The sequence below is a fragment of the Parasteatoda tepidariorum genome, chromosome 3 (assembly GCF_982258835.1).
Source record: "Parasteatoda tepidariorum strain Cologne lab strain chromosome 3, Ptep-v5.0, whole genome shotgun sequence".
Taxonomy (NCBI): domain Eukaryota; kingdom Metazoa; phylum Arthropoda; class Arachnida; order Araneae; family Theridiidae; genus Parasteatoda; species Parasteatoda tepidariorum.
Window position 1 is genome coordinate 81707310 of NC_141757.1, and position 27592 is coordinate 81734901.

General features: G+C 27.0%; 1 protein-coding gene across 1 annotated transcript; it reads right to left on the reverse strand.

Moving 5' to 3' along the window:
* Window positions 1-667: 667 nt before the first annotated feature.
* LOC107447962 (ribosomal protein S6 kinase-like 1) lies at window positions 668-27559 on the reverse strand. Its single transcript, XM_016063015.3, has 16 exons — window positions 27183-27559; window positions 23751-23786; window positions 23551-23668; window positions 20936-21051; window positions 19951-20075; window positions 17005-17420; window positions 15148-15459; window positions 12102-12217; window positions 9891-10040; window positions 8524-8994; window positions 4678-4925; window positions 4550-4587; window positions 4349-4438; window positions 4180-4262; window positions 4001-4096; window positions 668-950 (listed from the first exon to the last, which is right to left on the reverse strand). The coding sequence occupies exons 1-16, from the start codon at window positions 27279-27281 to the stop codon at window positions 837-839; spliced, it is 2628 nt and encodes an 875-aa protein (XP_015918501.1). The 5' UTR covers window positions 27282-27559; the 3' UTR covers window positions 668-836.
* Window positions 27560-27592: the final 33 nt, after the last annotated feature.

The window sequence follows — 27592 nt, forward strand, 5'->3', positions numbered from 1 at the left end:
GTAAGTTCTTACCAAATGCCAACTTTTCATATCAGATAATTTGACTGTTAGAACAACATATGGTATCAAGTCCTAATGATCTCATAGAAAGTTTAGTTACTCATTCATTTAAAACATTAATTTACTAAGAGAAGAATGGGAAGAGCTTGTATACAGTCTGCAGCCAAGCAAGATTTTATACAATTGAAAGCAGAGTTAGATGTGAATAACACATTAAAACAAAAGGGTAAGATAAATGTTTATTATCTATTTAAAAACTAAAAGAGTCTAGCATAAAATAGATTAGAAAATTTATTCAAACTTTTTTAAACATACCTAAATAAAAAAATAAGAGTAATAAAACTTGTTTAAGTGATTTTATGTTGACACCCAGACTTTTAAGTACTTTTCCCACTCTTTAACCTCCCCTACTGATTTATGCTGAATTTTCCTTTTTTTTTTTCATTCACTCTTTGTTTCTTGTGCTGACTTTTTCACTTATTAATTCTTTCACTGTTTATTTTTTTCTCATTTTTTTTATCTCATGAGGCGAAGCTCTCAAAGTAGATAGCTGTATTTTTTTTGTGTAGAACTTTAATAAACATAAACATGAATATCGCACCAATTTTATTTCTTCAACAAAAAAAAAGGGAATACATGTTTGTTTTTTTTTATTATGAAACAGTAATTTTACTCAAGAATAAAACTATTTTATTTGTCAATGTCATAAATATGACACCCAAAGTCATACACAGATTTTATAGAAAAATTTATAACAAACTTTTAAAAAATATAAAGTAAACTATATTTGGAATGAAAACAATGACAAAAACATCTGTACGATATCTTAATAATAATCATCTTGGCCATAATGATTTCCAGTCAATAGAATGAAAAAAGGGATGTGATTTTAACTCTTCTATTCCATAAACTCCAGACCCAAGTCTCTCACTAGGATTATACTGTAAAAGCTGAACACAAATAATAAATCTTATTATCAGCACCTTTCTCAACAGATATACTTATAAGTAATTGAAGAGACAGTAACATTTTTAAAACAATCTATATTATAAGTTTGATTAACTATAAGAACAGAAAATCAATTTATTATAAGTTTTTAATATTCTGTAAAATGTCACTTAGCATGTCCTTCCACTAAGTTTTTTATGAAACAGTGAATGATTCAGAGATAAACCATGGAACTTATCCAAGAGAAAGATAGAAGACATATTTCAAGAAGAAAGAAACAATCTTTCAAAAGTTGCTTAAACTTCAATAGGTGTTGCTAGATGTTAATTTTTTATACATTTTATGAACAGAACATGAATTTATTTCAACTTTTTCATGTTCTTCATTTAGTCTGTTCTGACACTAAGCTTTAGAAGATACACTGAATGATTCTAAAATTAAATGTTGAAGAATTTATTCCAGAGAAAAAAAGGAGGCATAGTTTTGAAAGAAAGAAATAATCTTTCAAAGAATTATTTGAAATTCAATACATACAACTAGATGTATATAATTGATAATATTTTTTATTTAAAACTCTCATTTACTTCATAATGTTATCAATTTCAGTTTTGAAAAATTTTAAAAATGTAAAAACTAAGTATAGTACCTATGTTAAGATTCAACCAAATGTATGAAAGCTCATGTTAACTCGAAATGCAGTAAATAACTCATCTATTTTTGTCAGCAATACAATCTTTGACATTAGTGAAATTAAATTTTTTAATTTGAAAAAAAAAATATTATCTTTGCCCTCAACTTATAGAAATTTTAAAAAACTTTTTATTTTAGATATTTTTCTTCTTTTAATAAGGTTAACTTCACTATTGCTCGCAAAAATAGTTTGGATTTTTATCAAATTCCCTAATTATTACAGTACAGAACCCGTTATCCGGAAATCGGAAAACCAAAAAACCGGAACGAAATTCAATAAATTTTCCCGCCATTTTTTAAAAAAAAATTTTTTTTTCCTCATAAGATTTTAGGATTTTTCTTTCTTTTTTGGAAGATGTTCACCTTACCATCATTTTGGAAATAATCATTAGTGTATTACTTCATCGTTTTTTCTTCTTTTTAAGATTATTTCCAATATTTTTTTTTTTTTTTTAGTTGGGTATAACAATAAAAAAAAGGCTTTTTGTAGCGATTCAGAAAACCGGAAAAATCAGTTATCCGGAATAGCGATGGTCCCGATCGTTCCGGATAATCGGTTCCCTACTGTATAACCTACCACAGGGATGGCGAACCAATGGCACGCGTGCCATTTATGGCACCTGACACAATTTTCTGGGCACCCCACCGTTCTCATTTGTTATTACACTATAAATTGTTATTACACTATGAAGCATATGTAACAATTAAATTAAAATTCACAAAAAACACACAAAATAATAAACAATTATTAATAAAAAAATTAACTATTAATGCTAAAAAACAATTAATAACCATAAAAAACAAGCTAACAATAAATAACTAGCAAAAAAAATTAACAGTCCTGCTTAAACTAACATCTAAAATCAGCAACAACCTAATATAAGTTATTTGTCATCTAATCTGCAACAACAGAAGTCACACTCTGATGTTACTTTAAGTTGAATTACGCATATAACTGAGACATTGGAAATGTTTTTTTTTTTCAATGTAAATAAAGAGTTTTGAGTTGATAGTATTTAATATTATTATTTTCCCAATAATCACGAAGTCAAAATTATTTGACGGCACGTCTATGACCTCATTAAACAAATTTTTAGAAAAAATGGCACGTTGGTGTATAAAGGTTCGCCAGCCCTGACCTACCATCTTGTGAAGGTGAGAAATTTCTACCAAACTAAACTTTGAAGTTTAGTTTGGTCTACCAAGCTAAACTTTAAAGTATGAGATGAGACACTGACTTTTTTTTTGTTCATGTCTTTTTTCCCCTTTATGTCATGGAAATAAAAAAACCTTTGAAGTATGGGTCATGAAAGATATATACGAAATCAAAGTTCTTCATTATTTAACACTGTTAACAAACCAATTATTAGTTCGACATTTTTTCAGCTGAATTCATTTATTACTGCTCTTCATCTGTGGACTTGAATTTTTGGGAACCTTTTCATATTCTAAAGAATATTAATGGTATGATAGTCTAGTATTTCTTTTATTTTAAACATTTAGGAATTTTTTATCTATTTGTCACCTTTTCATTTCACAATTTTCATAGATTAAATTCTTGATCTATTTTGATTGATTTTGTTGGATTTGTCTACATTTTGTGCTTTACTACTGATAGTGGTTATTATTATTGTACCAAAACTACTGCCGGTCTCCTTTATTATCTATTTCATTTATTCTTCATATGTTATCAACTTTATATACTAAAGCATAAAATGTTTAAGTATAATAAATCTACAAGTTTGTAATAAATCTACAAGTTAAGCTCACAAAAATGTTCTGTATTTTTTTTTAACCCAACGAAATAATATTTCATGGATTGAAATTGAAAGAACAGTAACATAATGAAGAAATACAAACAGGTAGGAGATATATTTATAAAGTAAATGTTGAAAAATCTTAAATTTGTAATATTAATTACCTTTTATATGAAAACCAAAAGTCTCTGCCTCAACAATATCAATAAAAATATTTATTCTGTTACAAAAAATTTAAAAAAATACCTTATTTATTATTTAATTAGAACATCCTACACCTATATGAAATATTATGAAAAATTAAGATGTTTTCAAAAATTTAAACTGAATTTAACAAGAAAAAATTTCTAAAAAATATTTATAAACTGTATTACTATGTAAAGAAAATTTCTAGATTACTCTTGAAAAAGTTGTTTTTTTTTTTTTGTTAGATATCAGTAGTTATTATTTTTTTACTAATATATAAAACAATATACAAAGAAAAAGTTATAGGAATAATTTTAGTAAATAGAAAAATTTTATTAAAGTTTTACGACTTATTAAAGTTTTACGACTGCATTGGGATAACTCTAATTTTAAAAACAACAATTCTAAACAAATTATACCTTTGTAATAAAATCTTTGGCATCTAAACTGATATCTACCGGAAAATTTAGTATTGTGTGTCTTGTTATACCAGTGGGGTGGCAGGACACTAAGGACTGAAACAAAAATTAAAATAAAATTATTGTACATTAAAGAAAGGGATAAGTAAAATTATTTCCTTAATGAGTGTTTGAATTACCTGTCCAATTAACAATTCAAAAAGAACTGCTCCCAGACTCCACCAATCACAGTCACTGGTTACTGGAAAGATATTTCCAATTTCTGAAAAATAATAATTTAAGTTATTGTAATGTGTCTAATAATATTTTATTCTTAACCAGAAGATATTAATAATATTTTATTCTCACCAGGTGCACAAAATAAATTTTCTTTTGCTTTTTCATTTATTGCAACATCTACAGAATTCCACTGGCTCTGGTATGTGAGTAAAATGTGACCTAAAAATAATTATTTGTAATATATATATCATTATAAATATTTCAGTTGAATAAGTAATCAGTTTAGTATTTCTTAATCTTAAAAAACATCTGTTTTTTGGCACATCATACCTCCATCTCCAAGCAGAATATTATTTGGATGAAAATCCCTAATAATGAAAGAAAAAAAGTATTATGTACATAATTTAAGTCATAAATGTGACAATTATTGCACAACAAGAAAAAGAAAACCATCTTACATCCAGATAATTCCCAAATTGTGTAAATGTTCAAAGGCTAATACTATCTCAGCTGCCCACAGTACGACACAGGATTCAGGTAATAGTGATGATTTTGGGGATGCTTGTGAGATAGCATCATCCATAGCTTTGAAAGCATCCAACAAACATGCTTTTTGTGAAAAACCTATCTCAAGACTGCCGGTTGAAGATGATAATCTGTTTCTAATATTTTTACTATGAAGTGCACTTTGCTGGAAAGATGTATCCTACAAATATTTTTAACAATGCCATAGATTAACATAAAGCTTTTTGATTTAACTTTAGTCCACATCACAAAAATTTTACAGAGAAAGCGTTACATCTGAATTTTAAACAATACTTAGTAGTGAGGTTTGTCTCTATGAAAAGTTAATTTTAGAAGCTCTTTCTAACAATAAATCGTTATTGTTATTACTATTCGCAACAATTATACAATACATAAAGGAAGTGGAAAATATTCAACTTAGATATCTATGTGTTTTGCCGAAATGAAAAGTAAACACTTGTGATTGCATGAGAAATACAATATCGATAGCAGATACACCATTCAGGGTTATAAAGGAAGGTAGGATATTTTCAAAAAAGATTGCACAAAGATTAACCAGTTGGCATTAGACCATTTAAAGTGAATGTAAAGTACAACTAAAGATAGTTGCTTCTAACAAGAACTTTGTACAGAAGTAAAATGATGATTGTACTATTCTTTTATTTAAGACATAATTCTGCATAGATGTCATACATCTTTGATTACTTCAAATCATTTCATGAATAGTATAGCAATGGTTTCTGTAAAAGTTAGGGTGTTTTTCTTTCTTTGGTTTTGGTAGAGCCAATCATGAGAACTTAAACCAACTCAGGAAAACTTTCACCCAATTTGTTCACAGCTATTTTTTCCTTACCTGTGTACTACTGTACGTAGTTCCATTCTGGACATATCCATCTTTAGCACAACTTCACATTCACTTTAATTGTTCTCATGAGAATCGATTAAACAATTGTATGCAATTACCTTTCTTTTTAATCTGAATAGTGGTATTACTATCATTATTAAATTTACAGGGACACATGTTGGCTTTTTTTATTGGGTAATTTTAATGTTTTTATTTGTATGTAAATAATTTCTTTTAAGTAGCTCCTGAAATGAAAAACTTTTTTAAAAATAGCAACAATGAAGGACTTTTAAAACTATTCATTAGAAGCAATAACTTTTGAAGTTGATCACATACCGATAACTGAAAAATTGCAGTACTCTAGAATGATAAACCTCTTTGCTGAAACATCTGATTTATTTTTACTTGTACTTTCTTTTTTTTTTTAACAACACAGGTTGACATTGCATATATTTAGTATACTGGCAGAATACGTTGTTCTAAATATAAGAAAAAAGCATGCTGTTAAAACAGCCATGGTGTAGAAAGAGACAAAGCTCATAGAAATAGATAGTTCTATGAATTACTCAATGTTATTGGTGGCAAAACATTATTTACTCTGATAAGCAAGAACTGCTTAAATATTGATATTCAATGATAATTTTATCAAATAATGATAACTTTCTAAATAAAAAGTGCCAGAAATTTAAAAATAATAATAAAACATTGTATGAGCATTGCAGAGACAAAAATTTATGTCTCTTTCTCTTAATATACTTGAAGGCGAATTTTAACTTATTCATGTTATGTAAACAATCAGTTATTTCAAAAAAATTACTAATGTAAAAAAATTATTTCAATTTTATGTCTTTTGTTCGTTTTTATAACAACATGTTATTTTAATTACACTTTTCACTTAAAAGAAATACCTTTTCTTTTGATGAAAAACAAAGCCGCTGTTACTACAGCAATCACTACAGATAAAGTTACTGGATTATAAAATCAGCCACTTTTAAAAAGCAAATCCACTAGAACAAAATCTTTACAATATCAAAGCATGCTAAAAAAATCATCCTTTAATAAAATCATGATTACCATTTAATAATGTCAAAAGTTTGGTTGCTTTAAAATTTTTTAAAAAAAACTTTTGATCTATGTTCCCTAAATAATTAGAATTTTTTTTTCTCAAGTTTTAAAAGATGAGAAGTAATAGAAAATAAATTCAATTCCACCACTCATGAACGTGTGTGGACTACAAGTCTTTGAAAGGTTAAACAGAAAGTGAGGGAGGGAAGTGTAAAAAAATCCAAAAGAAAGCTCCTAATAAGGAAAAATTATTGTCTGGCCATCAGCATTCAATGATACAATGACCATCACAAATCATTAAGCACAACCACAGCAGACAGCAGGGTTCAAAAGGAATTCATATTTAAGTCAAACAATACCTTACATTTTCTATGAGAAAAACCATGCAGCTAAAGTATGTTTACTCTTTTTAGTTACTTTATCAAACAAAAAAAAGTAGACCCAGAATGCCCTTGTACAATTTTAAAATAGTTTTGCTTATGTTGTATTACGAATGAAGGTTAAGATTAATATTGTGTTGCATTTGTTCACTTAGAAAATGCCTAAACAGTAAAATTTAGGAATCAAAGGATAGATAAGAAATGTATTCAATTTTTTTTTAAATTAATGTGAAATTGAATGTTATGATAACTTATAAACTTACAAACAATGTTGAATCTTGAATTTCAAATTTCACTAATCTAACAACAATATGCCAATATTTTAAGACTTTTTAATAAATTTTAAAAATTTGTATTTTTAATTAAAAAATGTCGAACTATTAATGAAAAAATATTTAGAAATGCAGTTATTAGATTTGTTTTTAGTATATTTCTGAAGTTTAATATTAAAATCTTTTTTCCCCTAAGAGTAGATTTGTCTTTAGGACGACTGGTTTTATAAAAAGTACCAGAACATATCCAATCAGGATGTGCTTATAACAGGGTGCATAGCGTTTGTAAAAAGTACTTAAAGGTGCTTTTTTGGGGATTTCGTTTTTAAAAGCTTTTAAAGGTGCATTTTTCAGCTGGCGTTTTTAAAAAGTGCTTTTTTTTCCCTTCAGTGATATCTGGTGGATCCTATGCATTTCACGAAAAATGGGGTGTTTGCTCTGTAGTCATTCACGCGGACTTCATGTCGTTACACGTTATGACTTGCGCATATACGCACACTTGAAACCGAAACCCGAGTGCTCAAATTCGGATGGAGAATATCAGATCCTTATGAAATGTTTTTCTTTTTAATTTATTTTAATTTTATTATTGTTTATTTTACTTTACTTCTAACACTTTTTTGACGTAGGGGGTACGGGTACTTTTGTTCTGAGTTCAGGGTCAAGTTGAATTCACTCGATGATGTGGGAAAGTACTGATTGTTTCGATTTACGTCTGTTTCTTTTTGGGGTTTTTTTTAACGCTAAAACTGTTTATAAAAAGTTCTTGTTTTTCAATGATATCACTGATTGAATATGAATTTTTTGAGTTCTTGAAAATTTTTGTAAAGTGCTTGAAAAGTTTTTAAAAAGTGCTTATTTTTGATTCAAGGATTTGGCTACGCACCCTGTTATAAACTTTTAAATAATGTTGAACCTTCAGTTTCGAATTTTACAAAACTAACTGCATGTCAATATTTTGAGATCCTTCTGTAAATTTAAAAAAAAAAATTAGCAATTTTAATTAAAAAATGTAGTAATATTAATTAAAAATATATATATAAATGCAACAATTAATTTAACCTTAGGTATATTTCTGAAGTTAAACATTAAAATCCTTTTTTTTTCCCTAATGGTAGATTTGTCAGTTTATAAAACCAGCCAGTTTATAAAATCAAATATCCTTAAAATGACTGTGATTTTAATAATCAATGGGGACTCTAGTAAAAATTTACTCACTTCAACTGAAACTGTTCTTTTCTTTTTCTCTTGGAGAGAAGTTTTATGATATTTAGCAAATGATACATTGTCCTCCTGATTAACAGAATCAGCATATTTTTTGAACAAGGCTATGTAACTAGAAGGACACTGCTCAGATGGAATAAGATCTGAATCAACAGGTGTCACAGTATCAGATGAAAGTGGATCTTGATTCTCAGACACTTTCTTGCCTGAATATACATTGCAAAAATCTGCCTTGCTTTTAGATTCTCCTTGTATGCAAGTGCCATCTTCAACAGGTGATAAAGGTTTACGTTGAAAGAAAGAACACACATAATTCCATAATCGCCCACCAGTGGCATGTTCCAGAATGAGAAATATTGCATAGCTACTTTCATAGATGTGATGAAGTTTGACCATGAATGGTACATTCTTTGGTGCAATAGGATATCTGTAATTTGTACCATCACTTGAAGTCTTGTACAGAGTCTAAATTAATAAATAAAATTTAAAAAAATTCTGGTATATAAAAGAAAGTTTTAAATGCAGCATTAGGTTTATAACTAAAATGTCTAAGATTGATAAAAAATATTATAAGTGAATGATTTTTAAGAGTACACTGGCTCATGAAGAGTGTATAGCAATGGTGAGATGAGTAATAAGTTGTATTTTTGAATCTTGTTGTCAATATTATATCTCAAAATTGCTATAACTGTTAAGAAATAAATGTTCTTGATTTCCACTTTTGTAACAGCAATTTTAGGTTTTTCTATTGATGAGAGCATAAGAGCTTTCATCTTTAAAATACTTTTAAAACTAATAACTGTCAAGGACTGCATGTGACATTGCTTAGATAAAGCTATTATGTCCCAATGAAATAAATATATATAATAAATATTACATAATTAATAATATTTTAGCTAATTGTTAAACTTTAGTTTTGAGATTTGGAACATTATTTAGATAATACGAAAAGTAAAACTCTGGGGAAAAAATTCTAAACAAAATTTACAAAAAATAAAACATTATCAGTAATTTTTCAAGTTGAATTGATTGAAAATCTATTTGAAAATAGAAAAATAGAAAAACACATTTTTGTCAGAATAACAAATTAAGCAAAATGTTTTCAAATGTGGTTACCACTACATTTTGCGATTGTGTATTAAAGTATACTAAGTAATAGCAATAAGGATAATATTAAAATAAAATTCATTCAAAAATTAATATGTTAAAAAAATTCACGAATAAAAAAAATCATAAGTGATTAATTAATATTACATTTTATAAAATTGCACAATATTTTAGCAGTGAAACATATGAAATATTTAATGAGGCAAATAAATTATAGGTTTGAACAATTAAAAAAGCACTTTCAATCTTATTACCTTAGCAACAAATGTTTCATTGCATGTAGTATCCAAGACAAGTACGGTTTTTTCAAGAATCCCAATTACTTTGTATTTATTCAATTGGTCAATGTTATCAAGAATACTTCCTATTTTGCTCAAAGACTGTGCAGAATGAGATGAATTAACCTAACAAAGAAATGGTAAAATAAGTTATACAGCAACCCTTACGGTTCAGGCAAAAAACAGACATAACATGAGGTTGTTATATCATGAGTGTGCAAAAATACAGTATATATTAACTCAAAGCATAAAAAATATTTAATCAATTTTAACAAAGCAATGCAATGATATACTTAACAGAAAAATTGGTATTAACGCAACTTTTTCTATTTTAATATGCACATAAAAGGACTCTTTAAAACAAGACTTCATTGGTGAAAAATGCATTAAAAATTATATGCTAGTTAGAGACTGCCATCTTTGGTAATTAACATAAGTCCTAATAACTCCAAAAATCATGTTTTTAACTGGAAAATTACTTATCTAATTATAATTACCTGATAAAATTTTCGGAAAGAAAATTATTATTTCTAAATGCATTGTTTCCTTTGAAAAAAAAGTTACAGAGATTATGAATGACCACAAATTACGACCACTTAGGACAAAGAATATATAATGTGAGAAGAAGTCTAGCTTCTCCGATACATAGCAGGGGCCAGCAAGGTCCCTCTGCATGACAAGAAAAGCGCCAAAGCTTTTTGAGCCGATGCATACGCACACTTTTCAACCATCATAGCGTCTCTAAATTTGTTTAACAACTAATTTTTCACCATCTTCAGGTGACCGATATCTATTTAAATTATACACCTATGTTTAAATAATAAATTATATTTATTTTTTAATGAATTCGTCACAAGTAAATATTTTCCTTATTTAATAAGTAAACCTTTTTCAAAACCATATTAGTCTGTAAAGAACAAAAGCAGACGGAGTTTGAGTCACTTTTCATTAGCTGTTTACATGAGTGGGGAGAAACAAGGAGAAAGGTGTTTGTTGGGAGCGGAGAGGAATGGGATTGCTTACTGGGTAATGACGGAGGGAGCCCCTCTGTAAGGAGGCAGGTTGTTTTCCTAGCAATACTTCCACACCTCGATGAAGGAAACCGTTGCCTCCGGAACAGGTTTACATGGGGGCCTATGAGAGCTGGTCTTCTTCTCACTTATATATTCTTTGCTTAGGATACGAATTGAGAGGATCATGTCTTTCTTCATTCAAAGGGGATTTGAGGTGTGTTACATTTATTTTAGAAATAATGGTTAAATTAATACCTTAGAAACTTTTTCTAAATCAAATGGCTACATTTTGGTCACTATATTCGGAACCTAAGGTTTTCAAATTATTAGACAATGAATTAGCCATGTACCAAAAGTATTAGCCAAATTTCAAAATTCTTAGCCAAAGGCAAATTTTAAATTCTTATGATTGATTTTTTAACATAGAAAACTTCTAATCAAAATACAAATTTACTATAAATTGAATTATTTTATAAAATGCAAATTCTAATAAAGAGTCATTTTTCAGTTGAAGAAAGAAATAGGAATGGGTTTTGTTAATTTTTGATAACTTCTTAGACTAGAGCAGTAATATAAGGATAAACCTTAGGCAAAATTATGCTATTGTCACCAAAAAATAAATTTTCTGCAAAAATATTAGGATGATAATATGCATCTTGCTACCACATGATCTGTTTTATTAACACAAACTGTAGGGGGGGGGAATTTCATATGATATCGGGTGATTCGGCAACAAGCGTGATAATCTGTATTTTACAGCAACTTGTCTCATGCTGACATAATCTCTCTTGTTAATTACATTATCTGGACTTAATATAATTCAAATTGGTCATAGGACATATAGAACGGAAATGACTGTAATCGAATAAAAAAGTACAGGATTTGTTCAAAAAAATTCCATTTGACCTTTTTTTCAGGATTGATGAGAATATATATTTTTCTTTTTGGTAGAAAAAATCTTTCGCTAAAACACAATTTTTTCACTGAATTTACGATTTTATGGCATTTAGCAAGGTGGCAAGCCCCGATATTGGAAAGAATATTTTGAAGGCAACAATCAAATGGACATTAAAATAGCATTACATCTATGTAATAGCAAATGCAACTTTATGCATGAGTGGTTGAAATATAAGAGTCATACTAAAGAGTATAGACTATATAAGTGTATACTTACTTTAGATTTTTGAATTTCATTTTTGGGAAGCTTATTTTCATACAATTCCTCTGCACGCATAAGATACAACAGAACTTTCTTTCGAACTGCATCTTTCAGATCAGAACACTTATCCTCTGTTTCAGGGGGAAATATTAGTTAAAATACATTATGTAGATTTGTTTTGATAGTTATAATGAATTAAAATTATGCATACTATCTGAAATCAAAAATAATAAAAGTGAAATACTTATAAATATAATATTTTATCCTTTCTCTGAAATTGGGTGACTTTTGTATTATTTTCTTTCTCTTGGCATCAACAACAGGTGGACCAAAACTACAAGTTTTTATTAGAAACTTAATATTTCTTTTATTTACCAGAATAGAAAAATATCTGATGAGAACTAGAAAATTTTTATTAGTGTATCTATATGTTCTTAAATATGCGTTGAAAATTAAAACCTCTCACTTTGTAACTAAAGTTTAATATAGGTAGATTATCAAAATTTCAACTAATAATGTAATAAAAATTATAGATACGTTTTCCCTAAACTTAAATATATTTCAAGAATTAGCATCTTTTAAAATGTATTGAAAGTAAGAAATGCAATCATTGGATTAAAAAAAAAAATTTGCCCAGTCTCATGATTGTCAGTTATAAAATTATGTAGATGTTTACTATCTTTGGAGCTATTATGTCTCAATGTTCAAGGCACCGAGTTGTCATGTAAAGTTCATGATACAAAGGACAACATAACAAAAAAAAATTTATTGCAACCCTTCATTAATAAATTTCTTAGCTTTTAATAACTATCATAAAAACTAAAAATTTTGATTTTATATCTAAGTATTTTGTAAGAATAATAAAATATGTTTATTATACTTTTGATATACTTTATATTTGTAACATCTTTCAAAAATTGTAACATGAGTCACTGGAGCTTTTATTCTATTTGCCACTTTCTATATGTCATTTTTTGTATGCTTTTAATGTTTTCTGTCAATTTGTTTTTTTTTTAAATAAATTTTTTAAAAAATAATCACATTATTTCTGAGAGATAAAATAGAATTTAAAATTAAAAATATAATGCTTTACTCCATGTCCCTTCTATATAATGTTCTATATATATATATTATAATTTTAATCCCTTTTTCTTATAACACATAACATTAGGCTATTAAAAAATATCCTATATATTTTGTTTTAAAAATTATTAAATATTAATTAATAAAAAAATGTTAAAAAATAAGAAAAACCTACCAAAATGTAATATCAGTGGCCATGGAATTGCCCTTTTACATTTTTAATCATAATTCTCAAATAGTCAGTGACCATGGAATTGCCTTTTTTACATTTTTAACCATAATTCTAAAATAATAAGCATAATTTATGAATTCTAACATAATTTTAAAAGTTTGTTAAACTAAGTTAGAAATTACTATTATTTACCTCTTCTTGGTAATTAATTTAATAATCATCCAAAATGTTTTTGATAATAAGGTAAAGTATTATATAGATTCTTCAGGCTAAAATATAAACTTAGAAGAAATTAAATACTACTACAGGGTGGCTACTAAACACTTCAAAAAATCGGAATTAATTTTAATTGTTCGGTAAAACAATTGTTCTTGCCCTATTCCTGTGAGTGGCACTTTCTATAAGTATGGACGAATTTTGTTTAAAGCAAAATATTTAGAATCAGGTTCAAGATGGAATCGAAAAGGTTGATGGCTAAACAGCTTTTTGATCGTGGATTTTCTGCAGGTGGAATCCTTAAGCAATTAAATTCTCTTGGGTTTAATATGATATTTATACATTGAACTATAAATCAATCATTGGATACTAATAGCTGTAAAAATCAACCCAGATCTAGTTGTCCATGCTCAGTCGCACAAAAGAGAGCATTAAAATAATGTGTGAAAAAAATATGAAGATATCCACAATGTTCTGCTAATAAAATGATTACAGAAGAGAACGTGAATTGGAAAACTATGCAAGTTATATTAAATGAAAACCTGTGTATTTGTCCTTATCGTAAAAGAAATGATCAAGGTTTGACAACAGCACAAAAATTAAAAAGATTACGAAGATATAACATATTGCTGAACCGGCATAGTAGCAAAAGTATTGGCAGAATAATCTTTTCTGATTCTATATTGACAGAATAATCTTTTCTACTAATATATCTTTTCTACTAATATTTTCTGAAAATATTTTGCACTGAACAAAGTTATGATGGTAAAAATAATGTTGTGTATTCAGCAACCTTCGATGGTGCACCTGAAACTGTTCCAACTGTACAACACTTTTAGAACAAGAATACTGTAATGGTTTGGGCTGCAGTGTCAAATAAACGGAAAATTACCTCTAAAATTTATCGATAAAGGAGTAAAAATCAATACTGAATATTACAAAAAGAAAATAGTGGCTTCACATTTATTGCCACATGCTGACAAATTGTATCCCAAAAAGGACTGGATATTTAAGCAAGATTCTACATCATCGCACTGAGACATAACAACACAGGCTTGGCTCCATAACAATTGTCCGAAGTTTATCAAACAAGAAAATTGGCCCCCTTCTTCACCAGATCTAAATCCTTTAGACTAATGTGCTTGGGGGATTCTAGAATCTTAAGTTAATGCTAAGCAGCACAGAAGTTTGGACTCTCTCAGAGCTTCTTTATTGCATAAATCTTAAATTGATTCCTCTGAAATAGAATTACTCTTAAATTGATTTGTGTCGCCATTAGACAACAGCTTAAGAGATCATCTTTAATAATCAATAAAGGGGGTAGTTGATTCGAATAAAAAAAAATTTAAGGTAAACTTTCATTTACAGTGTTCATCATATTTGTGTATTTATCATTTTCTATTTAATATCTGTACAATATTTGTAAAAGTATTTTGTAGCCACCCTATACTTCTCAAGAAATAAAAAATTTTAATAAAAAGCATTTTTTTAAGTTAAAAAAGTACTTATACTCATTAATACGAATTTTTACAGATTTTTTTTATCCAATATTTCTCTTAACTATGTAATTTAAAATGATTAATGAATTACTTTGAATTCCTTGAAGAAGAATTTCGATAGCTTTCTTATATGAGTCAAATGCATCCATATATTTTTGAGATTCTTCAGCTACTTGAGCAGATTCTACATATTTGGCAGCAAGTACAATATATGAAGGCCTTTTTGTAGTTTCAGTTTGATAAGCATCTGGTGTCATTGCAAATTCGTCACAAACATAAACTTCTTCATTATTTTGTGAATCTTTTTTTTCATCTGATAATGGGTCGAATTCAGAAATAACTGACTCATTTTCTTCAACTTTAGGTGTAGGTAATTCAAATGTAAAGAAATTTTTATTTGAATCTAAAAAAAAAAATTTCAGAAAATTATTTCAGGTGAAAACTTTAGATTATAATTTTGAATGAAAAAATCTCTTTATCATCTTTTAAACAAAATATCAATGTTTCCAAAATAAATGTTTCTGATTAATAAATTGCTAATAAATGACTGCTAAATAAATGATTCAAAATAAATTAAAAATCTTCAGATATTGTTACATCTTCAGATATTCTTTGGCGTTAATTAATATGAATTTAACCCTTTCCACTCTAATATAACATGTGCTGTTAAGTCTAAGAATGGTCTTATTATACAATGTATAGCAATTACAAAAGATGGTAAAAATTTCAGAATAAAATTTTAAATCGTAGAATTTTTTTTCTGTTCTTTTAAGTACAAATTAACTGTTTTTTAAAAGAAATCAAGTCAAAGGATGAAAATTAAGATGAAATTGAACGTAAAAAGATTAGGACCTAATAAAATAAATGTTTGAAATATATTTTGAGTAATCACAAATTGATTGTATTTTGATCCAATTTTTTTTAAATCTTAGGCCCAGCATCGGCCATACCCTGACTTGCTTTCCAATACAAAAAAAAAAGGAGAAAGTATCCCCAGTGTCAATATCTTTCAATGTAGAGCACACAAAGAGATATAAACATGTTGTTTTTAACAAAATAAGCTTGTGATGCAATACAAAACAAAAACTAGAAGGAGTTTTTATTTTTAGCCTTTATACTTTTCATAATGCTTGATAAAATATCTTATCATTTTCATGGTATCTAGTAACAACACAAAAAAACTTAATCATTTGTTGAAATTTATTTATATTCACAAGGCAAAAAACATAATTGAATTATGGGCTTATTGTTAGCAAAAACTTGTTATATTTGCTTGTTATATATACTTGTTTACTAAAAAGACACATAAGAAATTTCCAACTTTAATGATGATCCATACCAAGTTTGGATGCCTACACCTAGCCCTATCTACTAGACTTTTCCTTAAACTTTAACTACAGAGCTTAACGTGATTAAAAAATAAACCTATAGTTAGTTTATTATCGACATTAAAAAAATTATTAATCGGGATTTCTAAAATGTCTAATCAACATGTATTTATCTGTTGAATGTTTTGAAACATTAAATGTTTAACACAATTTTTTGTTTTTAGACTACAGAACTTTAGGCAAGTGTCTAGATATTAGTGTTTTGTTACATGTCTGTCAAATTGAAATAATACTGAATCTAACGATCATTAAATAAGTTAATGAAAGGGGTATTAAGAAATCACAAAAAAATGACGAATAATAAATTTATACTTAGGAAAATTTCAATTTAAAAATTATTGAATTAAATATGGGCATAGTTATAACAAGCCTAGTTTCCAAGCCAAATGATTTAATGGAGCTCTAGTATTGATATGGATATAAGCATTGTATTTTATGCCATTGGAAATACTTTTACATACTACACCGAGTTTTTAAAAAAAGTTAAAATATTTAACTGAAAAGATATAGAGATTAATAAATGAAAAATATTCATAAAATTGGAATTATGAAACAAGAACCTGTTTTTAAATCTTTATGGCTTAAACTTTTATTAGAAGCTGTAGTTGTTGTTTCCAAGAAATCAAATTCTCCAAATGGAGTGGGATATTCTGGTATAACTTCATGATCTTTATCAGCTGTAGCTTCATTACAGGTCTCCAAAGCTGACAACAACCAGCTATTACATAAATTAATATTATTTGATACAGATTTATCAAGTTCTGAAATGGCACTATCAGTTTGCATTAAAGGATCAAATTCAGCTATGCTAAGAGAAGGTCGTGATAATATGCTATCGTCATCCGTGAAAGTTGTCCGGTCATCATCGTCAGTGCATTGGGAACTGAGACTAATGGTATCAGATACCTGGTGATGTTGCCAGATTCCTCCTAGGCTAGTACTCGTGTCTCTTAATAAATCATCTTGTTCACAAGAACTATAAAGACAGACAAAATCAACAAATTCATATGAAACTCATGTTTAAAACATACATGCTTACAGATTAGCATTAAATAAAAAGAGCTAATTTTAAAACAAAATCAAATTTGATGCACCTATTTTTAAAACAAAACAACTTGTAGGATTTCATTTAGTTAGGTGATAATAATTGATTTTCTTATGATTCAAACTCAGCTAGTATGGGTGCAACACTAATATAATACAAGCACCACAGAATTCAGTTGTGTAGCCCATATTATTCAACCTTTATACCTTGTTGTTGTTTAAATAATAAGAGAGAATGTACAGTGTACAAAAAAAAATTAACACCTTGAATTACTTTTGATTCAATGATCCGACATTTATGTACTAAGATTTGATCTTCATTGTTCAGGGCCTAAGATTAAACATGCTAATTAATTAGTGCATATAACATTTTAAGTTATAGGATAAAAGACAAAAATGAATAAACCTACTCTTTTCAGACAGGTTCAGATAATTGACCCTCAAATTATGGGTGATGGCAGAAAATATAGTCCGAATAGTTGGCTAAGAGAGTGATTGAGATCACTTTCATGTTATTTTACTTTTTGCATATTTGTTTATATCTTAGTGACTTTTTAAGCTAATTCAAAAATATGTGCACACAATTATAAAATTTATTTATTCAAAGATAATTCCATGTGAAAAAATAATTTTTAATAATTATTTATCATAATTATTATTTTATTTAATAATAATTTAAAAATTTTTAAATTATAAACATTTATATAACATTTATACTTATAACATTAATAATAGTGGAAAATTAATTATAAACATAAATAATAGTTGAACATCTTTGAATTATAAGGTATACAAATGTTTACACTAGTTTAATGAATGTAATTTTAAATGGCAAAGTACTAAATTTGAATGACACGGTTGAATAGTTCTTGATAAATTAATTTTAATTTACAATTTTTTAAAAATTTGATAAATCAGAAACTATTGGACCAATTTCCTCTTTATTTTGAATTTTACGATTTCAAATTACATTCCTTAAAATGATGTAAAAATATTCAAACCTTACAATTCGAAACCTTTTCTTCTATTAATAAATAAAATAAAAAATTATTAAAAAAGGCGTTTTTTTTAATTACATTTGGATAAACAAATTTTATAATTGTGTACAAAAAGTTTAGAATTCATGGTAAATACACATAAGGGCGAACTTTGTGCTGGAATACAAAGTAAGGTAAAACAACGTTTAAGAGCACAAAAAATTTAAGAAAGCAGACAGCTGTTTCGGATGCTCAAAGGGCAACCTTCATCAGTGCAGTTTAAAGAGTAAAATTGACATTTTAAGTCCTAACTATTGGAATCATATTTTCAAGATTGTGCTATCACCGATGTTTTTAGGGTCAGTAATCTGAATTCCCTTAAAAAAGGTATGTTTATTCAGAGAAAGTACATTATTCTGACTATATTTGAACTTGAAATATGGTCTGTACTAATCAATTAGTATATTTTAGGTTAAGCCCTTGAACCATTAAGATTGAACCCCCACTACATGAAAATCTGTGTTCAAAAGGTGTTCATCTTTTTACTTGGCGTACTGTACATTGTGGAGGGAAAAAAAACGAAAATAAACCACTCTGTACCATTTTGATATAATGATCAGACTTTCACGCGTTAACTTTCACGATTCAATCTAAATGGTTTGAGGGGTTGTCCTCAAATATGCTAATTAATTAGTGCAGGCAACATTTAAGTTCAAAATAGAATTTTAATAATACAACAATATCTTGAACTAAACTAAAATCAGTTTTAAAAAAAATGCATTAAATTAAAATTAATGTAAGACTAATTGATTATACCAGACTTCTCTTTAAAACCTCTAATTATCTAATTTTATTAAAACTTTTACAATTTATATATAATTGATGTAGTTTTTATTGCTAATGTGAGCATATTTCTTATAATAAAATGGAAGCATAAAAAAAAACTCTTTCAAAGTCTGGGTTTAAGATTAAACTATACAAAAGTGATAAATGCAATAAAAAATCTTCCATGGAATAGAAAGTACTTGAGTTTGATATATACTCTAAATTGCTATGAGTATAAAATTTTTGTAAGATAATTTCATATATGTGTCAATATATAAGTGCTTCTTTCAGATATATATGAGTATTCCATGAATATGTATATGAGTATCTGGTGTATATGATTACATGATGTACTCATATAAAAAAATTTAAGTAGTAGGTTCAAATGAAACAAAATCAATTTTAAATTTAAAAACATTATTTGATCATAAAGCTATTTATAAGAAAATCTAAGAAATTATTAATCTATTGAAACAAAAGCAAAGATATCATTTGTTTAGAAATGATTTTAATATTGTAATTAACACATCATATATTTTTTTAACAAAATAAAATTAAGGATTCAAATATAATTCTTTGTTTTTCTTGTGTGCTTTATTCACTTTTTTTTTTAAATATAGTGAATCAAGCAAAATAAGATAATCATAGTAATAACATTACCTGTCTTTACTTGTTTTACTCTCATTTGAAGATTGCTGTAAATAAGTCTGAGACTGTAAAATATTATTTACAGATGATTCTTGTATCTGTACAGATTGCTGATAATTATCAGGTACGTGTCCTTCCTATAAAATACACATTTTAAAATTAATAGAATCATGAGTTCAGATTTACCATTATGTAATAAAATAAGAAGTATATTTTAGCATAAAAATAAAAAGATTATAAAAATGTGCATAAAAATTAAATTTTAAAAAAAATAGCCAGGTAACTTTTAGTGTCCGTTTAAGTTAAAAAACATAATAGTACTATTACAAAAATGTAATATATGTTACATTAATATTTAATTTTGTCATAAATTTTTTATATTGTATAACTTTTATTTTCATTCACTAGAAATATTTTTCTAACTTTAATTAAAAATAATTTTTAAATATGAAATTTTAAACTGTATATGTGTCATATTTAAGATTACACACAAATATAAGGCTTGGTTTCGATGAAAAGATATAAAAACTAATGGACAGAAATATAAATACTTAAAAAAATCCTAATAAGTAGACATCCTAATAATGCGTTATTTGAGTGGTACATTTTTCTGCCCTATTGTTCACTATCCAGAGAATCCTGTTCTTTAATTATCCTTAATACAAAAAGTGGGGAATTATAAATCAGTTTGCCACTCTGGCAGGCCATCTTTGATAGTGACTAACAAAATAAATCTTCCTTTAAGTATTTTTAGTATCCATGAGTTGCACTTTCAACCTTAATAACTTATATTGTTACACTCATCATACCCATACCACCAATTTAGCAGTTTATAAGTAAGGGCTTCAGTAATTGCATTTAATTTTATATAGTTTGATGAAGTCAGACAGGCATGTAAAATTGAGAAGTAAATTAACTTAGAAATGAGTAAGACTTAACATTCTCACTAAAAAAAAAATAATAATAAAAATTTTTAAATGTATAAAAATATGAATACCTCAAAAAACTTAACAAATATCTGACTAGTAAACAGAGGAAATGAGTTAGCAGCAAATTGAAGAAGATTTAACGCACTTTGTCTTCTTTCTTCAATAACTTTTGGTTCAAACCTTCCTGTTAAAGAAGAGCAATAAATATGTACACACAAAAATCAATTATTTATAACATTTTTTTTTATGTTTATTAATTTTAATTAGATAGCAAAATACTATAGTCAATGCTAATACTAATTAATAAAATTATTATCAATAACAGTTAAAAATGTTCAAATATTAACAAGCATTCAAGACAACTTGGAATTGGAACACTTAAGATAATATTTTTGGATAATTTACAGTCGAATCTTATAATGATGAATTACAAGGCTGTAAAACATTTTCCAAAGCTGAAAATTTGCTACACTAATATTACAACTTTTTCTTCATTTTCAAAAGGTTTTTTTAAGGTGGAATTTGACTACTAAAGAAAAAATACTAATTTAATTATTCATATTCTGCATTGAAAAAAAAATTAATATCATTCAAAGCTGCTAAAAAATAATAATTTTTTAAGCTATATTTATAATACTTAATAATAATAATAAGTTATACTTAAAAAATAAATGAATTAAATCAGTTATTTCCTTTTAAACAAACTTTAATTTTAAAAAATATACATTTGTATTAATTTTTAATCTGTTCAAAGAGCCAGTGGTTAAAAACTGGCAGCCCCCGGGCCACATCCACGGACCACCAATTTTTTTTTTTTTTGTGTGTGTGTGTGGCCAGTGAGCTAAAATATATTAGTTGTCAATTTTTGAGGACAATTTTCGTAAAAAGTCTATATGTGTTTAAAATACTTTTCTTTCTTTAAAAAAACCTAATTTCTTCGTTTCTGTGAAATTTAACATACCAACGGTGCAAAAAAAATTTTCTTCCTCAGGTTTTGCATCCAAGAAAATATTTATTATTATTTGTAATTCAATACTTTTGTTTTGTACAACTAGATAAAAATCTGACAGTAATATTTAATATTCCTTCAAAAATTAAAAAGGCCTATATAAAATTTTGATAAAGTTGCGCCCCGCCATTTGACTGGTGTTTTTAATTGTGGCCCCCGGCCTCATGTAAGTTAGAAACCCCTGACATAAACATTAGGAAAAATTTTATAATTTTTTGATAAACATTATCAAAAAAAACTATACAAATTTTTAAACACTATAAAAACAATTCAATGAGGACTAAAGATTATAAAAACAATACTAAGCTTTTTAATAAACATTAGGAAAATTAAACCTAATTAATAAAAAAAAAAAAATTAACTCATCGTCAGAGAATGTAAACAGTAAGAGGCAAATATGTAACTATTTATTTGCTTTCAAACCTTCACTTTAAAAAAAAAAACGCAAATTTGATGGGTTTTTTTCTGTAGTAGCATTTTAAAACTGGTTTTGTAATGCACAGAAGACAGCATGTTAAAAAGTGATTTTTCATGCAAGTAACCACTCAAGAATTAAGCAAATATCAAAAAATCAAAAGATGCACACTTATCAACCTATTTTGACCACATAACAAATTCTTGCAAAAATTAGACATTTTAATTTACTTCCTGAACTAACTTTGGACAAGGTACCAAGCTTTCTCTTTTTCAAAAATTGGTTTTATTTTAAGCTACTAAATTGCTTGAAACAACTAAAACTTCTGTAGAAATTTAAATGTAGAAGAAAAGAAGAAAAAAAACACTTTATCAGTATAAAAGATAAAAAAGAAAAATTACTTGTCATTGCTTTTAATGATATTCAATCTTCTAATTTAAACAAAAAAAAATTTATATCATTCAAATACTTGTTCACCAGGGTTGGCAAGTTTTTAACACATGACGGTTTTTACCGGCTTATACAATGGTTTTTACCGTTATGTCAAAAACGTCAAAAACAGTCAAAAACCCATAGTTATGATAAAACTGTATTTTAATTTGAGTTTAACTGCTTATAATTTAAAATTAATTCATTTTTGGGCAATGAAATTAGAAAAAAAGTTGTTAAAAGATATTTAAGAACAGATTTTTGCATTTTAAACAAAATTCTCAACATTTCCAAGCATCATTTTGTTTGGCATATTACATTACTGAAGAATGTCAAGTCCTTCCTGACTTAGAGTTTGTTAGTAGTTACAAGTTTTGAAAGTTTTGTTTAGCTTATTTCTAATATTTAAGAAATGCTGATTTTTAAATTCTTTTTTTTAGTTCTTGAATTTATTAATAGTTTTAAGTATTTTTGTTTGTTTGTTTATTTCTAACAATTAAGAAGCGCAAAATTTTTAATCCTTTGCAAAGCAAGCTATAATGATAAAAGTTAAGTATCACTATTTTCAATAAGTATGTTACAATATTTCTGTATGAATGTATATCCTTCTATAAGAATACGTGTATATAGTTGCAAAATCAATAGCAATCATTTACAACATTCATTTATAAAGGCAATTAAGTGAAAATAATATATTGTCCGCTATTTGCCATAAATTAAAGAAAACAGTAAGTTTTTGACGGTTTTTACCGCTAAAAACACGGTTTTCACCACTGCCATGTCAAAAACCATTTTTTGACGGCAAAAACCCAACCCTGTTGTTCACTTACCAAAAAAGCGTGTTTTTGAAAGTGGAGGAAATGTGCCTTTTAAATGTAAATTTTGATGTATGGTGCTCAAAGCTTTGTGAAGCTTTTTAAAATCATTATAGCGCTTCCATACAACTACCTGTAAAATAAACCATATTATTAAAGCAATTTCATAAATTCAAATATTTCTTTTAATAAAAATGATCAAAAATTTCACATACTTCAGTCACTGCTTCAACCGAGTTTTTAGGAAATACCTAAAACAAAATAGTAGAAATTTTATAAGCAATGAAAGCTAAAATACTATATTTATCTGTGAATAATTTTCTCAACCTAGTTTCACATTTATTTTAACATACCAGTTATCATTAACTTTAATAATTTTATTTAAAACATATATATTTAAATTTCATAGCGATGTGCTTTTACAGTTGAGATTTTTCATCATAACTATGGCAAGACCAAGTGTTGCCAACTTGCAAAACTTTATGGTAGGTCACCAAGGGTTCAAAGAAATGAAGGAACTCGGTCATAACATCACAACAGAGGGAGGAAAGAATATGAAAGAGAAAGGCAAAAAAAAAAGGATAAAAAAAGAAGAACCATCAAGACATCTGGCATAGGGAGAGAATTGAAGTAACAGGTATGAAAGAGATAAAAAAAAATATTGTATGCAGAATGTCAACAAAGGGACTAACAAGTACACGTATAAAAAATCTAAAGAAACAAAAATAAGGAAAAATTAAATCATAGGATAAAGATAAATAAATACTTATTTTTGAAATCATCATTCTAATATGCAAATCTATGTTGAAAATATCATTTAAAAACCGTTTATTTGTAAATGTTTATTTGAACTGTTTATTTTAACACACCCTCCTACAGAGATATTAAATATTGCTTAAATATTACATATACAGTACAGAGCCCGTTATCCGGAAATCAGAAAAACCAAAAAACCGGAACAAAATTCGATAAATTTTCTCGCCATTTTTAAAAAAAAAAAAATTTCCTCGTAAGATTTTATGATTTTTCTTTCTTTTATCTTACCTTACCATCATTTTGGAAATAATCATTAGTGTATTACTTCATCGTTTTTTCTTATTTTTAAGATTATTTCCAAATTTTTTTTTAGTTGGGTTTAACAATAATAAAAAAAACGGCTTTTTGTAGCGATTCAGAAAACCGGAAAAATCAGTTATCCAGAATAGCGATGGTCCCAACCGTTCCGAATAATCGGTTCCCTACTGTACTTTCATGAAATGTGATAAGAACGTTCAGCTAGTTAATAAAGTGCACAATTTTAATAAAAACAGATAAATTTCCAATTTTAAAAAATGTGTAATAGTTTGCCTTTGCTGTTAGTAAAATAAAATGTATTTCAATTTTGTACTTGTGCGATCTTTGACTTATCATATTCTTTGAGAATGTTCTTACTGCTTGTTAGAAGATTTTTTTTGATCATTAAGAAGTATCTATCTTATAAGCACTATTACATTTTATGTATCTATCTTATAAACACTATTATATAAATGAAATATCAAAAACAATCAGTAAAAATCATTAAAAAAAATACAATTAGTCAAAAATCAAAAAAATTCAAAGAAAATTATTTTAGCATTAAAAGCAATTATTTCAACAAAAAGCAATATTTTATTCATTAATATGTGTATTATCATCAATAGAATAAATAAGTATATAAATGAGTAGGGAAAACTCCATGATTAAAAGTCCTAAAAATGCAAGTGAAGTATTTATTGAAATAGCAACAAAAAAGAAACTATTTCATTAAAATAAGAAAAACATGAAAAAATAAAAAAAAATGTAAAATTATTTTTAACTTAATTTTACATAAATGTACACTTGAAATATATTCTGTAGAGAGAAATTTCATAAAAACAAAATTATTTTTAATTTTTCTTAAATTTATAAAATTGTTAAATTGAAATTAGATCCGTTGTAAAGATAAGGCGAGCAGGACTTTAGCCCGGTGGAAAATATATTCAAAGTGGTACTTTTAGTCAGTGCCGTTCCTGGTGGGTATGCAGCGAATGCCCCGCACGCAGGCGCCCAATTTAAGGGGCGCCAAATTCAACTATTCAAAAAAAAATTCTAATTATAGCAAATTATTAAAAATTAAAATTATAGCAAAGCTGTAAACTTTGATTACAGGAAGAAACTTGCATCTGCAAAAGCAAGACGTGTTATGTTCTAAAACTACCTTGTTATTTGATAATTAGGTACTTAGGTATTAGACAGATCTTGCACATTTTCAAGTTAACGGATTTGTTTGCGTTGAGGGCCGTTTGAGAGTTTTAACTCAATTCACTCAGTTGAGTGAATTGAGTTACATTAGATTTTTTGTTAATTACCGAATGGACATGTTTTATTTATGACCTATATTGTACGTTAATAGTCTATTTTATTTGATTTCGAAAATAAATTTTTTGTCATATTTTTTCGTTGTTTTATTTCATTACGCCCATTTTCATAATCAAACACTTACACTAAAGTGACTTTAGTCTATAAGAAAACTATTCAGTTTAAACCTCAAACTAAAAATGATTATGAAAATTGGCCTTATCATCAATATTTAAGCATAGTATATAGGGGCGCACAAAATTATTCTCGCACGCAGGCGTTCGCCACCCCAGGAACGGCTTTTAGTGACAATTACAACCTTTAAATTTTTCTTTTTTTTAACTGAATTTATTTTTTCCTCTTTTTCTATTGCCTATAATATTCAAAACAGAATTTTTAGTGATAATTACGATCTTTTAGTGTCCCTTTTCTTAATCAAAATTTTTAAGATTTGTTGTCGATTTTAAGTATAGAAATGATAATCTAGACATTCGAATTTAGTTTTAAGTTCACCACACAACAATACTCATAGAAATTAAAAATCATAGAAGTAAAAAAATAAGACATATTTTAACACTTTTAGATTATTATTTTAACAGGACCTTTAAATGTATGATGATCAAAAACAAAGATAATATTTTAATTAATAGAAAAAACTGTTATGTATTTCGTTCATGGGAGTTAAATTTGAAAGAAGAAAAAAAAGAAACTCTAATTTACGACAATAATTTAAGCAAAAATCTAATGAACTTCCAAGTTATGAGTTTTTGTTTAGAGCATCTCAAAGCAATAGCTTTAATTATAATGACTTAAATTTCATGATGAAAAATAATAATATTAATTAGACACTACTGTCCTTAGTCATTGATTGAAAGACTCCTTCGGCTAGACGTGCAGCGAGATTCATAGATAGCTGGTTATAGAAATCTTGGAAAATATAAGGCTGAACAGAAAATACTGAAGACTTTTTTCCAATAAACTTGGTGCAACACATATTGTCGATAACTTTTACAAAGACTGGCTATTCCAATTAACATTGACTCTTATATTATTGATATAAAATACGATAGATCCTAAGATGCATACAGAGAGGTCTTTCAAGAAGCTTTGAACACAGTTGGAATATTACCATTGCAATCACAAAGACACCAAAGGATTTTAAATTTGCAAAATTTTGACTTCACAACAACTTTTGAAAGCATCTGTTGCATCTTGGATATCAATTTTCATCACAAACTTATAATTCTAACTCAAATTTTAGTTTTTAACAAGAATGTAAGAAAATAACATACTTTGGATGTTACTTTATATAATGTGTATCCTTTAGAGTGTAATACTGAATCGGAAACATCAATTATTCGAACCCAAGCATCTTTACTTTTTACAGACATCTTAATAATTTAAGATATGATTGTTGAAAACGAGCAATTTTTGTCAAGCTATTTTTATAATCATTATTTAAAAATTCTCATCCATTACTATTTAAAAATAAGTTATGAAATTTATACATATGGAAGAAGATGATATCGATAAATAAATCCACATAAATTAATTTCCGTTGGCAAATAAATTGCCGGTTTTTTCAAGACTAAAATTTTACAACATAACAACGACCATAACAACGAAACTAGAAAGCCGTCAGCAAACAGTAAATGTTTGTGATGACCTTGAGTTGAGTTGTTATTATTATTGAAATTTAAAG

What these genes read in the sequence shown, in the direction of transcription:
- LOC107447962 (XM_016063015.3), bottom strand. Translation starts at nt 27,281, where the DNA reads ATGTCTGTAAAAAGTAAAGATGCTTGGGTTCGAATAATTGATGTTTCC. An exon ending in TTCAAAAACACGCTTTTTTG is followed by an intron (nt 21,052 to 23,550) that starts GTAAGTGAACAA and finishes CTTCTTTAACAG; the next exon opens with GAAGGTTTGAACCAAAAGTT. An exon ending in CCAAAGATTTTATTACAAAG is followed by an intron (nt 951 to 4,000) that starts GTATAATTTGTT and finishes ATTTGTGTTCAG; the next exon opens with CTTTTACAGTATAATCCTAG.